We start from the raw sequence: 16927 nt of genomic DNA, 5'->3' as shown, positions 1-16927 counted from the left end.
AGGTGATGCCTGGTGAACGAGTTGGACAGGGGTGGTGAGTTGGTGACTTGTTGGGACAAGAAAGGACGTACATTAAGGTTGGAAAAGATGGGCAGTTTGGGTCTGTAAGTACTGAGGTGGCATGGGACATCCCAGCAAAGATACCAAGTGGACCATGTGATACACAGAGTTAAGATACTGAGTGGACCATGTGATACACAGAGTTAAGATATGGTTGATGCTCAAAAGTAAAATTATTTTTTTAAAATCATTTAAAATTATGCTAGTATTTTATTAATCCTTAAAATCATTCTTATCATTAAGGTAAAGAGTATTTTGTTTGCTCTTTGTTGAAAGTGCCTGAAACGTAAAAAGTAAGGCCAGACTCCAGAAATGCACGTGTATGAGGACAGCGAATGACCAAATCCCCTTTCTTTTTTGGGGGAGGGGTTTGAGACAGGGTTTCTCTGTATTGCTTTGGAGGCTGTCCTGGAACTCGCTCTGTAGCCCAGGCTGGCCTTGAACTCACAGAGATCTGCCTGCCTCTGCCTCCCGAGTGCTGGGATCAAAGGTGTGTGCCACAAACGCCTGGCTCAATTCCCCTTTCTCTGGCTTGTTCCAAATGGACAAAGAAAACAGCACATCTAGCATGCCATGAAGATACAGTGAGCCACTCCATACAAACGCTCAGCATCCTCATTTGGCATCTTTATGAAATCTGGGGAGTGTCAGTCTGCCCGTCTTGAGAAGGCCCACTATGCTTTCTCTTACAGCCTCAACTGCTTGAGCAAACCAAACGGCTGTCCCAGAACTTGCCTGTGGACCTCTTTGATGAGCACATAGATCCCTTCCACAGGCAGAGGGCTCTGAGCGCCGTCAGCATCCTGACCATCACCATGCAGGGTAAGTTCCCCATTGGAGGTAAAGCCCGGCTTCTGTGAGTTATTTACCCCCCCCCAGAAGTCCCCCACGGAGGAGGTTTCTTGGGAACCTACCCACTGTGCCCTACTGCAAAGAGAGACTCCCTGTGTCTCAGGGGCATGCCAGCAAGGTGGCTCACCCAAGTGGGTCCCTGGGTGAAACTTGGCTAGATGGCATAGACACCTCACAGCAGGCTGAGCAGCTCAGGAGGTCTGAATGACAATCGCCTGCCAAAAGAGAAAGAAAGAGAGAGAGAGAGAGAGAGAGAGAGAGAGAGAGAGAGAGAGAGAGAGAGAGAGAGAGAAAGGAAGACAAGACAAGACAAGAAAAGAGTGGTAATTGTTCTCAAAGGTAGAGCCAGGAATCTGGCGTGGGTCAAAGAAGGCGGAAGACCGTATAGTCGAGCCAGGACCCTCTGATTAACAGCAAGCAGCAGAGCCGCAGGTTCAGGATAGATACTGGAGACCATGAAAGGCTGGGAGTGTTTGGACCTTTGGGCACTTTTGAGTTATGACATGACTTTACTTGGCCTTTGTGAGTCCCTGAAACGGATCCCAGCAAATCAGGGGTGCAGGGCCTGAGGGCCTGAGCTCATGTAGCTAGCTGACGTACCTGAATTTGTTGGTTTTTTTGTTTGTTTGTTTTTGGCAACAAAATAACCTAACAAAGACCACCCAAGGAAGAAAGGAAGGAAGGTTTATTCAGGATCACAGTTTGAAGAGCTCCGCCTTGATAGGAGGGCATGGGGACAGGAATGACAGGTCACATTGTGATTGTAGTCAAGGAGGAGAGAGAGGGACGGAGAGAAGGAAGGGGAGGAAGAGAGAGGGAGAGGGAGAGAGAGGGAGAGAAGGAAGGAGGGAAAGAGAGAGGGAGAAAGAGAGGATTGCTGGTGTTCTTGCTTTTTGTTTGTTTGTTTATTGGATCGAAGCCTCTGCCCATGAAACGGTAGATCTTCCCACCTCCGTCAATGCAGGGAATATCCGCACAGACAAGCTCAGAGGTTCATCCCCTTGGTATTTCGGATAAACTGACAAAGGGCATTAACCTTCGACTGTCCCTACCCTTACCCCACCACCCTACCTTTTCTTCTCCTGAGGTCTGGCCACCCCTTGTGCAGTTACAGCCCCAGCACATCCTCTCTTAAGAAAGCTGAGCCCATGCACGCTACCCCTGTCTCTCTTGAGGGCTCATAGTCTGCGTGGGCCTCTGCATCTGTGTCTGACTTACTTGGCCTCACGCTAGCTGAGGCAGACATGCTGGGTGCTCCGCAGGCAAACCTTTTCTATTCAAGAGCAAAAATCCTGGGGAAGAGGGAGGAGGGGGCACAGGCAGGCAGACAGCAGCCAGGCTGGGTGGGAGCGAGCACCTTTTACCCACCCTTCCATTCTCTTCCAGAACAAGAAAAATCCCAGGAGCCTTGTCTCCCATGTGGGAAAAACTTGGCAGCCAAGTACCTGGTGTGGGACTGCAGTCCCTGGTGGCTGAGTCTAAAGAAGGCCCTGGGGACCGTGATGACAGACCCCTTTACAGAGCTGGCCATCACCATCTGCATCATAATCAACACCGTCTTCCTGGCCATGGAGCACCACAACATGGACGAGGCTTTCATAAATCTGCTGAAAATAGGAAACTGGGTAATCTCCGGCTCTTGTGAAGCATACGGAAGCTTGAATCGTAACTCTGTTGAAAGTGCAGGCACTTTCGGTGATGTAACCCAAACTGCAGCCTTGGTCCTGCACACGGACTAAAGGGAAAAGGGGACTCCGGGTCAGAGCTTCTGCACAGGTCGTCTCTGTGGCTTTCCACGGGTCTCAGTGTAACCTTCTAGCTTGTTAAGGCCTCTTTAGTCACGTAGAAGCCAGAGTAGACAATCCCAGCAGTAACGTTGTGAGTGTTTGAGAGAACCCAGGAGATGCTAACCAGGGCTGGGATGTAGCTCAGCTCATAGAGCCTGCAGGAAGCCCTGGGTTCCATCCCAGCACCATGTAAATTAGGCGTGGTGATGCCTGTCTGTGGTCCCAGCACTCAGAAAGTGGAGGCAGGGGGATCATGCTTTCAAGGCTATCTTCAGTCACAAAGCAAATTCAGTGCTTAGCCTGGGCTACATGAGAGACTCTGTATTTTCCAATGGTCTTAGGCGACTTCTGTGAAATGTGAACCGTTTCCAGAGACCTGCAGTTATGGCCTCCATGCCCCTGTGCTCCTGGGGACACCGTTGGTAAATTCTCACGAAAAATGAGCCAGGCCTGGCAGATATTGGGGGTGGGGTGGGGAGGTCATGTTCCTGAGAGAATGTATTGATTGTTTGCGGGGAGAGTGGGGTGGGGACTTCCTGGGTGAGTGTCACTGGTTCTTACAGAACAGATTGAGTCTCAGTGAGGAAGGAAAACTGAAGGGAGGAGGAGGCTGAGCTTTGAGCGACTGCTCAGACTGCTCACTTTCATCTGTGGCTCCTGTGGGAGGCATCTTTCCTTCCTCAAGGGAGAGGAGACTCTCGTGTATCAGATACCACACACAATTAGTCAGTGACTGCTTTACTCTAATCAGCTAATGGATTAATGGATTGAAAAATCTTACCAGAATATCCAATTTTCTCCTTGAAAAGTCTCATTTTTTTTTCCTAACTGAAAAAGCAACACGTACTTTTAAAATCTTAAAATAAGGAAATTTTCCAGTTTTATGCATTTTCCTAGGGCAGGGGCGGGGCTAGAAAATGAGAGCAGGAGCATCAAACCCACTGCTTTGTATGATAACTTAAGAAACTGATAAAAAACGTTTTAAAGCAGGAATGTCGCTGGAGACAGAATATGGGTCTGGGGGTGTGGCCATGCCTCAGCAGTCACAGGCCCTGCTTTTAGCGCCTGGGGGTGCTACGGCTGTGTAGCAGGGTGCTGTGGCTGTGTGCTGGGTGCCCGGGCCTGACGACGGCTCAGCAACCGTGCTGATTTAGTGATTTTTCCCCCCGTAACTGCTTTGGCTCCCCCAGGCCATCCTTAAACAGGAGTCCCCAAAGCAAGCTAGTTTCCACATCTCCTTTGTCCCACTGCAGGTTTTCACTGGGATCTTCATAGCCGAAATGTGTCTAAAGATCATCGCGCTGGACCCTTACCACTACTTCCGCCACGGCTGGAACGTCTTTGACAGCATTGTGGCCCTCCTGAGTCTTGCTGACGTGCTTTACAACAACCTGTCGGACAAGAGCAGCCGCTCAAATCGCTCCTTCTTGGCTTCCTTCAGAGTGGTAAGGTGCTTTCTTCGGCTTCGTTTTTCCCGCCTTAAGCTTATTTCTTACCGTGCATGTGCGTGGGTGCGCGCACGCATTGGGGCATGAGTTGATGAGGCTCTGCTGCCCTGCGGATCCTGGGGCTCAAATTCAGGTCATAAGACTGGGCAGGAAGTGCCTTTATCCACTGAGCATCTCACCCGTCTGTTCCCTTCCCCTCCCCTGCTCTGCCCTCCCTCTAATCCCTTCCCCTGCCCTCCCTCCTCATCCTCTCCCCTGCCCTCCCTCCTCATCCCCTCCCCTCCTCTCCTACCTCCCCACTTTTCCTCTTTATTCCCTCCCCATTTCTTTTTGAGACAGGCTCTCCCTGTATAGTGTCCTGGAACTCACTTTGTAGCCCAGGCTGGCTGTGAATTCCTGCAGATCCACCTGCCTCTGTCTCCCAAGCACTGAGGTTAAAAGCATGTACCCCTATACCTGACCCTGGCTCCTCTCTCTTACTTCATTGTGTAGCAGCTATCTTGGACTAATTCATCTGAACTTAATTCCAGGACAAAATTTACACTCATACCCACCTCCTTGGGTAGCCCAGGCTGGCCTTAAATTCCCAGTCCTCCTGAGGCCAGGGATTATAGGTGTGTGCCACCATACCCATCCAGTTAAGGTTGATTTCTTTAAAACAGTTTCAAAAAGTTTTATGTGTGTGTATGTGTCTGAATGCATGCCACGTGTGTGCAGGGGCCTGGCAAAGCCAGATGACAATATCAGATCTGGATGCCAGTCACCCAGTAAGGGTGCTGGGATCTGGGCACTCTTCTCTGTAAGAGCATCAGGTGTTCTTGGTTGCTGAGCCATCTTTCCAACCCCAGAACAAGGTATTTGCTGCTTTGAAATAAACCGTAGGGCCGGTGAGATGCTGGGATAGGGTAAACGCGTTTGCTGCTGAGCCAGATGACCTGAGTTTGACCCCTGTGAGCTGTCCTTTGACCACGTTTTAGTCTCACTCTGCTGCCGTGACACAACACTCGGACCCAGAGTCACTTAGGTGAGGAAAAGGTTTACCTGGCTTATACTTCCAGGTCACAGTTTGTCTTTGAGGGAAGCCAGGTCAGGAAGTCACTTGCAGCGAAGGTATCAGAGCGGAAATCATGGAAGGATGCAGCTTACTGGCTGTGTAGCTCAAAGGCCCATGCTAGTCTAGTTTTCTTACACTGCACAGACCCCGCTGCATAGGGGCAGTGCTGCCCATACAGGACTGGTCTGATCTGACCTGGATAGTCCTTCCATTGTGACTTCCTCAGGTAACAGCTGAAGCCAACTAAGACAGCCTTGTGTCCTTCTCTCCACAAATAAACACATAAACATAATTTTTAAAAGATTTAAGTATGTGCTCGTGTTGGCAGCGCCTATACTAAAAAAGATTTAAATAGATCTGGAGAGATGGTCTAGTGGTTGGGAGCACTGGCTGCTCTTCCAGAGGACCCAGGTTTAATTCACAGCGGTCTGTAACTTCAGCACTAGGGGACCTGGCTCCCTCTTCTGGCCTCCTCCAATACTACACACATGGAGGCAGAGCACCTATACAAATAAAATAAAAAAAGATGAAAAAAGAGCTTTAAATAAAAACTAGCATTCTATATAGGAAGCTGGTAACTATGCACCAGGTGGATGTGGCCAGTTTTCAAAGTCCTAGTCGCCATGGTTGAGGAATGTCACTTGCTTTCTAGATGGTGTGCTCCCTGGATGTGTGAGCATTAACTTTCCTTCCCTTTTGTTACCTGTTTTCGCAGCTGAGGGTCTTCAAGTTAGCCAAATCTTGGCCCACTTTAAACACCCTCATTAAGATCATCGGCCACTCCGTGGGTGCGCTTGGAAACCTGACTGTGGTCCTGACCATTGTGGTCTTCATTTTCTCCGTCGTGGGCATGCAGCTCTTTGGCAATAAGTTCAACAAGACCTCACAGGGGCAGCACAGGCGGCGCTGGCACATGGGCGACTTCTACCACTCCTTCCTGGTGGTGTTCCGCATCCTCTGCGGGGAGTGGATCGAGAACATGTGGGAGTGCATGCAGGAGATGGACGGTTCTCCACTATGCGTCATCGTCTTTGTGCTGATCATGGTGGTGGGAAAGCTTGTGGTGAGTCGCTTGGGCTTCCTTTCCACTTGGGACTCTTGGATCGTTTCATCTCCTCTCCGACCCAACTCGGTGCTTTTTTTCCCCCTGTTAACCCATCAAGTCAAGTGTGCGCTGCTCATATGCTTGGCTGCGTGGCCTTCCGCTGAAGTGTGGTTAATTTACCAGGAGCAGCACTTTTAAAGGAAACTGACCCTCTTCTGCAGCTATCCGGCACAAATATCTCCTTGGGTAAGGGTGGGACTTCACGTCCCCTTACCCTCCCCCCTGTTTCCAGGCTGGGATTTGGTCCAGCTTGGGCTTGCACGGGTTTGCTCACACTGTCCTAACTGCTGTGAGTTCACGTGTGCAGCTGCCCTGCTGTGGCTCAGGGGTTAAGAGCACTGGCTGCTCCTCCACAGGACCTAGTTTCAATCCCCAGCACCTACATGGCAGTTAACTGTGGGGGGCTGTGTTTGTGCGGCTATGGTTAGAACAGCCGACTTGCCCACGGTTCTCTCTTAAGAGAAAGACAGAGACACAGGCATAAAGTCAAGAGGGCAGATTCAGCCAATACTGAACATGCCAAGTTTATTTTTCACCATACTTAAGTACTGTAACCAAAAAGGGGAACTTGATGTCATGTATACAGAACAAGCAGACTTTTCTTCCTCGGTTCTCCAAGGATCTGATAACCCCAACTTATATTTAATTTCTAATTATCTAGCCTTGAGGGTCAGGAGTAACCACACCTCATACCAAGTATGTTGTTATTTAGATAAGACACCCAAGGCCAAATCAAACTCCTACTGTAGGCAAGCCTTTGACCTTTAGGTCTTATGACTTACGGAGGACAGTTTTGAACTCTCTGACCTTGAGTCAAGATGGAATAGAGCCATCTTTATGGGTCCCGACAGTTAACAGTCTGTAACTCAGTTTCAGGGAACCTAATGTCCTCTTCCGGACCCCTCAGGCATTAAGCAAGCAGCTGGTAAACAGACACGTGCAAGCAAAACACTCAAACACACAAAAACTGAAAAATATATCCTCTTGAATTTGACCCACAAAAGGTACAGGCATGAGACAAACCCTCTTTGACACAGGGAACACGTGTTGCCATGTGGTTTACTGACTGTGCCCATTCGGGTACATACCTGATGCTTGTTGTAAGAAACCGTGTTCTCCTGGTCAGCGATTGGCTAAGCCAGTGGTTCTCAACCTTCACAATGCTAAGACCCTTTGATACAGTTCCTCATGTTGTGCTGACCCTCAACCATAAAATTATTTCGTTGCTACTTCATAACTGTGATTTTGCTACTGTTATGAATCATAACGTAAACATCTGATATGCAGGATACCTGATGTGTGACCCCCGTGGGGGTTGTAACCCCGTGGGGGTCGTGACCCACAGGTTGAGAACCACTGGGCTGAGGAACGGCTGTGGGACTTGGTTTGGTGGGTAAGCTATAAAAAGGTGTCCACTGGGGAAACATAGGAATGACTTTTCATTCTTAAAAACACCCACTCATGTGGGAAAATGCTTGATGGACAGCCCAAGGTCCTAGATTCCATCCAAGAATGAATATAAATGAGGAGTCTCGTGTCAGCACTATGGGAGCGAGATCCCTGAGACTTGCTGGCTAGCCAGCCTAGCCTATAAGGTGAGCACCAGGTCAGGCAGAGGCATTGTCTCAAACAATCAAAGCAACAGGTAGGTGGTTCCAGAGGATCAAAGTCTGAGGGGGACCTCTGGTCTGTATACCCTTCTCACACAACACACACACACACACACACACACACACACGGAGAACGGTCCCCCCTCTGGGTCTTCTCATGACTGTAGTTCCTAGAAACATTACGTAACGATGTGAACCAGGTGGTGTAGGTTAGAGCAGACCCTTGTTCTTTCTTCAGACAGCTCACCCTGCTGGGCGTCCTTACTGTGTAGGCAGCTGGAGTCTTTTCCTGAAGTCCTGCTTAGGTATCAGCAGAGAGGCCAATTGGATGCACGCTAGTGAAGGCACAAAGAGATAAAGGCATAAAGGATCCTTGGGCTTGAAACCCCAGAACCAAGCAGGGGCCATGGGGCAGATGTAAGTAACTGTCTGCACGGATAGCTTTATCCCGAGTGCCTGCAAACGGTCTGCACAGCTGGTAATCGACACAAGGTTCAGGAGAGCTGGCATCGTCAGCGGGAGTTAGGAGAGGGCCGTGAGAAAGGATCTGTGCATAGCGTGACGCTTGAGGAGGCGCAGGGGAAACCTCGTGCAGAGGTCCAGGGAGAGGAATTCTCCTGGCGAAGCTGGAGAGCTCCGGCTGGATCCGTTCACACCCTCAGAGCACTCCTTAGCCAAGGGAAGCTCACGACCACCCCGAGCTCCGGCTGCCGGTGATCTGATGCCTTCTGGGCTCTGTCTGGAAGCACCTGCATACACATGGCTCACATAGACAGACAGACAGACAGACAGACAGACAGACAGACAGACAGACAGACAGGCATGCACACACACATTCACATACACACACTCACGTGCGCACGCATACACACGCAGGAGTAAAAAATAAAAATAAATTTCAGTTAAAAAAACTAGTGTACAAAACATAATATATTCAATTGTGACATTTACATACATAACCTTTCTTTCCCTTATTTTCATGTGAATGTGTCATGAGTGTGTATGCATGCTCACATGTGTGTGGCCACCTGTATATGTGGGCACACATGTATGTCCAGGTGTGTGCGTGTGTGTTGGAGGGAGTTCCTAAGGTGATGTCAGAAATCATCCTTGGTCACTCTTCCATTGTTCTTTGAGGCGGGACCTCTCAGGCAAACAGTCCATAGACATGGTTGTTCTGACTAGCCGGCTTGCTCAGAGCTTTCCTAGCCGTCTCTAAGGCTGGAATCGCAGGTGGGCTTTCATGCCCACCCGGCACTTATGTGGGTTCTGGGGATTTGAACTCTAATTGCCCAGCCATCTTCCTAACCTATGAGATTTGTTCCTGTTGACCCCTTCCTGGACCCTCCCCTCCCCCTCCCTGTTGCACCTTCCCACCCCCAGTAGGACCCTTTCTGCTTCCATGTCACATACATTCTATTATTAACTCCGTCCTTAAAAAAAAAAACCCAAAACCCTCTTTTCCTCATCTTGTAGTTTCCTTTCTATTTCACGACTGATGCCCACACTCACACCCACACTCACACTCACACTCATCTACAAAACCTTGAAAGTGGGACCTGCACACGGGACAGAACGTGTGGTGTCTGTCTTTCCGTGTCTGGGTTCTCTCAGCATAACAGTTTCCAGATGTCCGGGTTCTCTCAGCATAACGGTTTCGGGATGCACCCTTTCCTGTGTCTGCACCCTGTAAGCTGCATTCGCTGTGCCTCTCGATCCCGTTCTTTCCTCGTCCTCATCTTGTCACTTACGCAGGGGAGCTTTGCCAGGAGGGAGCGGGCCGTCTCACTTGATTAGAATTTGAGCTTTGGCGGAAAGGTCCTCCAGGGAACTCCAAGCACCCCTTCCTTTGCTAAATTTCCCCGTATTACCCACCCCAGGTGCTTAACCTCTTCATTGCCTTGCTGCTCAATTCCTTCAGCAATGAGGAGAGGGATGGGAGCCCCAAAGGAGAGACCAGGAAAACCAAAGTGCAGCTAGCTCTGGATCGGTTCCGCCGGGCCTTTTCCTTCGTGGTGCATGCTCTTCAGGGTTTTTGCTGCAAGCAACGCAGGAGGCAAAACTCACCAAAGCCGAAAGAGATCACAGGAAGTTTTGTTAGTGAGAATAAAGACATCATCCCGCTGGATACAAAGCCCTCCAGGGAGCTTGATGCACTAAGGACTTGGGACACCGAGCACGACGGAGCTCGCTTGGCCCCACTTGCGGAGGAAGAGGATGACACCGAATGCTATGGTGAACTCAGAGTCCCATCCGTCTCTCAAGCTGGTGCCAGAGTTCAGGTACGAAAGTGGCTCAGCCATGCAATCATCACAGGGCACGCGTCACCCGTTATGTCCTAGGTATGGCTCAGGGATAGTTGGTTATAAAATGCATATGATCTCTGACACATCAGGCTAACCCCAGGAGGGGTTTCAAGTGGCTGCTGTGTTTGCAGCTTCATACGGAACGTCAGAAAGTCCCTCACAGATTAACTAGCCAGCAGCTTGGGTTTCAGTCGATTCTGAAGTAGTCAAGTTGAGTTGACAACCAGGATTAGCTGTCACACACTGTTTTTAGATGTCCTTGCAGAGATCACCACACCAAGCCTTCCACTTTTATGAAGTGGTCTTTTTGTATTTTCCTTTTTTTTGTTTCCTACATGTCTTGGCCTCCTTCTCTGTTGCTCTGGTCTAAGGCAGAAGGTTTATTCCAACACACAGTCCAAGGTGCAGTTCACCAAGGCAACAGTGGCTTGAGGCAGCTGCTCACGTACACCCGCAGTCAGGAGGCAGAGGGCAGCCCATGCCACTGCTCGGATTCCTTCTCAGTCACACGGTTCAGGATCCCGGCTAGGGAATGGTGCCGCCCACAGTGGATGTCTTCTCATCTCGACACAATCAGGACAATCTTCCACAGGCATGCTCAGAGGCTCAGATCCCAGGTGGTTCTAAATTTTTGTCACGATGGCACCACCCTAAGTTGCTAGGAGACCCTCCGTATTCAATGACTCTTCATTTTTCTTATTCTTCATGGTCTATCAGGTAACTGAATTTTTCCTTTTGCTAAACTGTGGCAACACATACCAGCATTGTTTATTAAGCGATCTATTAGTTAGCTATTGAGTTGGATGGACACATTTTAAAACATATTAAATCTCCATATTGTGACTGGGTAGCGATTTATTAGTTAGCTATTGAGTTGGATGGACACATTTTAAAACATATTAAATCTCCATATTGTGACCGGGTAGGTGGCTCGGGGGGTAAAACATTTGGACTTGAGCTCAGATTAAGACAGACAAATGAAAGCAGATGTGGTGGTTAAGTGCCTGTAATTTGAGCACTGGGGACATGGGGACAGGGAATCCCTGCCTCTTGCAGTCCAGCCAGTCTAGCCGGCCGGTGAGCTCTGGGTTCAGTAAGTGACTCTGTCTCAACACTAGGGTGACGAGATGATTCAGAAAGACCTCAGGCCTCTACGTGTGCATCAGACCTGTGACGTCCCTCTGGAGACTGCGCAGCCCACCAGCCCAGATGACAAAGGTGTGGAAACCGAGGTGTTCTCAGAAGAAGACCCTCATTTACCCAAACAGAGTGCTCGAAAGGTAATATTCCCAGGGTACAGCTGGAGGAGCATGTGACTCCTCCACACAGTTCTCTAGAGTAGCCTTGTGGGACAGCATCGGAATGAATGAAGTCATGATTGCCAACGCTGAGTCTCAAACAAAGGTGTAAGCTAGTGTTGCTGGAGTTTCTTGTCCCGCCAGGTCCTGCTGCCCTTCTCAGCCACAAACACACACACAGACGCTATATTAATCATAAACTATTGGCCGATGGCCAGGGCTTCTTACTAGCTAGCTCTCTCTTAGTTATTAACCCATAACTATTTATCTATGTGTTTCTACATGGCCTTATGGTCTCCTGTAGGCTCTCTATGCCTATCTTTCCCAGAATTCTCCTCATCTCCTAGTCCTGCCTATCTTCCTGCCTCTATTGACCACACAGTGTTTTATTCATCAACCAATAAGAGAAACACATATGCAGAAGGACTTCCCCATCAAGTTAGGGTCTGTCAGTTTTGCTACACTGACATTTGGGGCAAGACAGCCCATTGCTTTCCTGGGGATTTCAGGGCGACTGCTGGTAATCCACGGCATCCACTAGATATCAGGAGTATCCCACTAGTTGCGACGATTACAAATGTCTTCAGTTCTGGGGAGATGGACCAGCCGGCAGATCGCTTGCCCAGGGACCTGAGTTTGATCTCCAGAGACCACACGAGAAGCCAGGCATTGTGGCAGATGCTTGCAAGCCCAGCACCGTGGAGGCAGAAGCAGGACAATCCCTGGGGCTCACTAGTCAGTCAGATTGTTAGCTCCAGAACTATGAGAGACCCTATCTCAAAAAAACCAAAAACCAAAAACCAAAAACCAAACCAAACCAACCAAACAAACAAACCAAGATGCCTAGGTTCTGAGGAGTGACTACCAAGATGGTGCTCTGTCTGGCCTGAGCGCGCGCGCACACACACACACACACACACACACACACACACACACACACACACACACACACACACTCCTTTATTTAAAAAAATGTCTCTAGACATTGCTGGAATGTCTCCTACAGGGTGGGGTTAAGTCCAGCCAGAGCCACTGGCCTCACCTATTATTCTGAGTTGGGATAGCTGAAGATTAGTCTCAGTAGAGTAGTTTTCTTATTATCTCTCCCTCTAATTGCCAGCCTATTAGGGTTATGATTTGTAGGGGAGAAGGGCTGCCCTACTGTGTACACATGTACCTGGCTGCTTATTAGCCATGGAGACGAGATACGTCTCTCTTGAAGTGAGGCTGATGGAGAACTTAATAGGAACTCCCAACAGGAGCAGCATGTCACTAACACCCTTGTGTCTGGAAAGCCTTTGCCTACTTGGCTCTAGCCTGGTCGTCTTGGTGACTGCCTCCCTCTCGCCCTGTTCTGATGTGCAGAACTCTGATGCTGCGAGTGCACTCTCAGAATGCAGCACCGTTGACCTGAATGATATCTTCAGAAATTTCCGGAATTTGGATCCCCCCAAAAAGCAACCAGATAGATGCTTGCCCAAAGGTAAGTGGTCATAGTTTTACGCACAGGTAGACGCTTGCCCAAAGGCATATGGCCATATTTTTGCCCACAGCTCAAGAAGTCCTTGTGTTCTCCGTAGCTTCGTGGTTTGGATGGATGCCTGTTTCTATCATGACTATTATTACATTATTAGACTCTGGTAGAGGGAATTTCAAAAGACTCTTGGCTAGGCATACCCCATTTACACAGCCCAACAAAGTAAATATCTGAAAGCCCACCTGGAGAACTAATTGGACCAACAGATCTGCTACTTTATAGAGTCCTTTGGACATCTGCTGTCAGAATGGATGGAGAGGAAGGGGAGTGGGGTTTGCAGGGCAATGTGGTCCATGATAAAGTGTGCCTATGTTGAGAGCAAAGGCTGCCTGTAAACCTCTTTACAATTGATGGAGTTCTCCCCTGTGTGGCTTGAGTCCACACAGCCTTGGAAGCCCTCACCTCAAGTTTCTTGAAACCCTTTGGGTACTGTTTGTATGTTACAACCTCCCTTCCCCACAGTTTTGGCGTAGTTAACAACCACAGATCACTGATGGCATCCAATGATAAATAGACCTTTGCATCAGTTGGCCTGGGCTGGGCATCTGCTGACGTTAGATGGCTTTGTTCATGTCAGTAGTATCAGTGAGGGGTTAGCAGATCTAGCCTGATTATGTGATCAAGTTGGCCCTGCTGCACATGGTTCACCTCCTGCGAGAATCAATGGGCTAGCCTGCAGCTGTTTCTATGAGAACCAATGGGCTAGCCTGCAGCTGTTTCTATGAGAACCAATGGGCTAGCCTGCAGCTGTTTCTATGAGAACCAATGGGCTAGCCTGTAGCTGTTACCATGAGAACCAATGGGCTAGCCTGCAGCTGTTTCTATGAGAACCAATGGGCTAGCCTGCAGCTGTTTCTATGAGAATCAATGGGCTAGCCTGCAGTTGTTTCTATGAGAACCAGTGGGCTAGCCTGTAGCTGTTACCATGAGAACCAATGGGCTAGCCTGCAGCTGTTTCTGTGAGAACCAATGGGCTAGCCTGCAGCTGTTTCTGTGAGAACCAATGGGGTGAGAACCAATGGGCTAGCCTGCAGCTGTTTCTGTGAGAACCAATGGGCTAGCCTGCAGCTGTTTCTGTGAGAACCAATGGGCTAGCCTGCAGCTGTTTCTGTGAGAACCAATGGGCTAGCCTGCAGCTGTTTCTGTGAGAACCAATGGGCTAGCCTGCAGCTGTCACCTTTTAAGAGTCGGCACAAGAGGGCAAGTGGAAACAGGCTCAGAGCTGGCGCACTGTGACTTCACCTCTTCCTGCTGGGCAGCGCAGCTGAGCCCAGGTTTCAGGCTTTGGAAAGAGATCGTCTCTGGTGGGGGAAGGAACAGTTCGCAAGGCGAGGGGCGTGAAGTGACCAGCCGAGGCTGCTAACGCAATTCACTCCAGACGCTAATGCCGCAAATGGTTCCTTTCAGGCCTCTGCTGTCACTTCCTATGCCACAAAACAGACAAGAGAAAGCCCCCCTGGGTTGTGTGGTGGAATCTTCGGAAAACCTGCTACCAAATCGTGAGGCACAGCTGGTTTGAGAGCTTCATCATCTTCGTCATCCTGCTGAGCAGCGGAGCCCTGGTAAAGGATGCTCTTGGGGAGGAGAGCGGGCGGGGCAGCTGGGAGGCACCGCCTCGTGACTGGGAACTGAGGGCTCCCTTCGCTGCGGGGCTCCTCCGTGTGCAGGGTTTCACACGCCTGCAGTCAGCGTCCCCATTCCGAGGTGCTTTCCCTGCTGGAGAGGATCAGCTCAGGCCAGTGTCCGGAAGGACCTTCTAATGCCTAGCCCTTGGACTTGGCCTACCCACCTGTTTCCCACTTCTGGAAGATTCCCAGACATCTCGACCGTATCACACACTTCAGACAGTTCCTCCTCTCACTTTTCCCTGAAGATCACGTGTTGCTGTCTAAGACAAGATATTAGGGGAAGGGCTACAGGGAAGAGAGCAGGACATAACCAGTTGCTTGGATACTTCCCATCACTTGTGGTCCCTTAAGGGACGAGAAGATGCTGTGTTCTGTTCACGATCCTTCCTGGTCAGGGTGTGATGTAAATCTCAGCAAGGCTGATGAGTAGCTCTGAGTCTCTCTGCCTTCAGGGAGGGTCAGGGTCCCCAATGTCTTTGTGCTCTCTCTCCACTCCTTCCAGCCACTCCCATCATCTCTGCAGCTTACCTTATTACGTACATACTTCCCTTTTTCTTTTTTTTTTCTTTTTTTTTTTTTTTTTTGGTTTTTACAAGACAGGGTTTCTCTGTATTGTTTTGGAGGCTGTCGGTCCAACCTGGCCTTGAACTCACAGAGATCCGCCTGCCTCTGCCTCCTGAGTGCTGGGATTAAAGGCGTGCGCCACCAACGCCCAGCTGCTTTTCCTTTTTGATTTAGTTCAAGACCCCAGCCATGGGCCGGAACCACCCATAGTCAGGGTTCTTCCCACCCAAGTGAAGACAGCCTACAAACCCTTCCTCTCAGACATGCCCAGAGCTGTGTTACCTAGTGATTCTAGACTGTTGACTCGACCACATTAGCCATCACAGGGGGCGACGAGGAGGGACCATGAGATCGCTGGGATAATGGAAATACGGACACAGAATGTTCCATATTTATTTAATCAAGAAATACACTTTATTGGAAAAGATCTGCCCTAATCTTTTTGTAGCAAAGCTTCATCACCAACATACCAACTAGTTTTTATTCACATAGAATATAAAAGAAGTTCAAAGTCAGCAAGGAGCTCTGCACATATCCAACCTGGCCAATGGCTATGCTTTGTTCTTCCAGATATTTGAAGATGTCAACATCTCCAAACGGCCCCAAATTGACCGGTTGCTAAAGTGTACTGACAATATCTTCACATTTATCTTCATCCTGGAGATGGTTCTAAAATGGGTGGCCTTTGGATTCCGGAGGTATTTCACCAGCGCCTGGTGCTGGCTCGATTTCCTCATTGTAATCGTAAGTTTACCGTCTCTGTGCCCTTTTGGGTTGGGGCAAGGGTGGGAGAGGGGACCATAAGGGGGGCTGCCTTTCCCGTGGTCCTGTCACCTGTCCAGCTGTGGTCCAGCCCCCTTGGACCCTTGCCTCTCACAGGTCTGTTTCATAAAACACCTGCCCCAAGCATCTCCACGATGACACCCCTCCACCCCTGTCTGAGCCCTGTTTGTGTCTGATGGAAAACCCAGAGGAACTTCAGGCATCCTCTATTTTTCCTTCTCCTTCCAACTTTTCTTTTCTTTTTCTGATGCTGGTGTTTAAGGAAGGAGGGGAAGGGTCACGTACATTATCTTACTCAGTGGGCACTACGATGGTTGGGAGCTCAGCAGCATTGTGGGATGTCCGCCACACCAAAGATACAGGCCCCCGCAGCTCAGAAGGTTAACAACTAGCTTCGGGCGCAGAACGCATTAGCGGTGATGCTGGGCTTTGCACCTGCAGGCCTGCAGTGCTGACATTAATAACAGCAGTGGTGGACGCGTTCTCAGCTTTCTCCGTATCGCTGTTGCCTTAACTTTTCCTGGGGAGAAACAATCAATGTCCATGTATTCATCCCAGATGGGCACCCACACACTAAAGTCCAACTTGCAGTCCAGCTTGGTGAGACCGATGAGTGTTGGGCTTTCTCAGAGTGTGTGGGTGACCCTTAGAACAGCTGCATCGCTGCGAAGTCCCGCCCCATCTGCAGGAAGGTGCATCATGGAGTCCTGCTGTCAATCAGACTTCCACTCCCTGTATACTCTAGGTGACAGGAGAGGGAGAGTGTCAGGTGAGGGAGCACCCATAGCTGTGTTTCCATAGACCTGGCTTGGCACTCTACCAGGCCGCTCTAGTTGCCATGACTACCAGGCACAAAGCCCAAGATGGCATCATGTTATGTCTGGAGAGAAAAAAG

At 49.6% G+C, this 16927-nt stretch overlaps 1 protein-coding gene across 1 annotated transcript in view; it reads left to right on the top strand.

Moving 5' to 3' along the window:
• Scn11a (sodium voltage-gated channel alpha subunit 11) overlaps positions 1 to 16927 on the top strand; it is a 66527-nt gene that overhangs the window by 30614 nt on the left and 18986 nt on the right. The window contains exons 12-20 of the mRNA XM_040740135.1: positions 753 to 882; positions 2299 to 2537; positions 3953 to 4144; positions 5917 to 6264; positions 9797 to 10198; positions 11341 to 11502; positions 12886 to 13003; positions 14465 to 14619; positions 15820 to 15993. Coding sequence (XP_040596069.1) covers positions 753 to 882; positions 2299 to 2537; positions 3953 to 4144; positions 5917 to 6264; positions 9797 to 10198; positions 11341 to 11502; positions 12886 to 13003; positions 14465 to 14619; positions 15820 to 15993 — 1920 coding nt within the window. The remainder of the gene's footprint in view (positions 1 to 752; positions 883 to 2298; positions 2538 to 3952; positions 4145 to 5916; positions 6265 to 9796; positions 10199 to 11340; positions 11503 to 12885; positions 13004 to 14464; positions 14620 to 15819; positions 15994 to 16927) is intronic.

The sequence above is a fragment of the Mesocricetus auratus genome, unplaced genomic scaffold (assembly GCF_017639785.1).
Source record: "Mesocricetus auratus isolate SY011 unplaced genomic scaffold, BCM_Maur_2.0 Super-Scaffold_100691, whole genome shotgun sequence".
NCBI lineage: Eukaryota > Metazoa > Chordata > Mammalia > Rodentia > Cricetidae > Mesocricetus > Mesocricetus auratus.
Note: the sequence above shows the minus strand (reverse complement) of the source record. Positions and strands in the feature narration are given on the sequence as shown.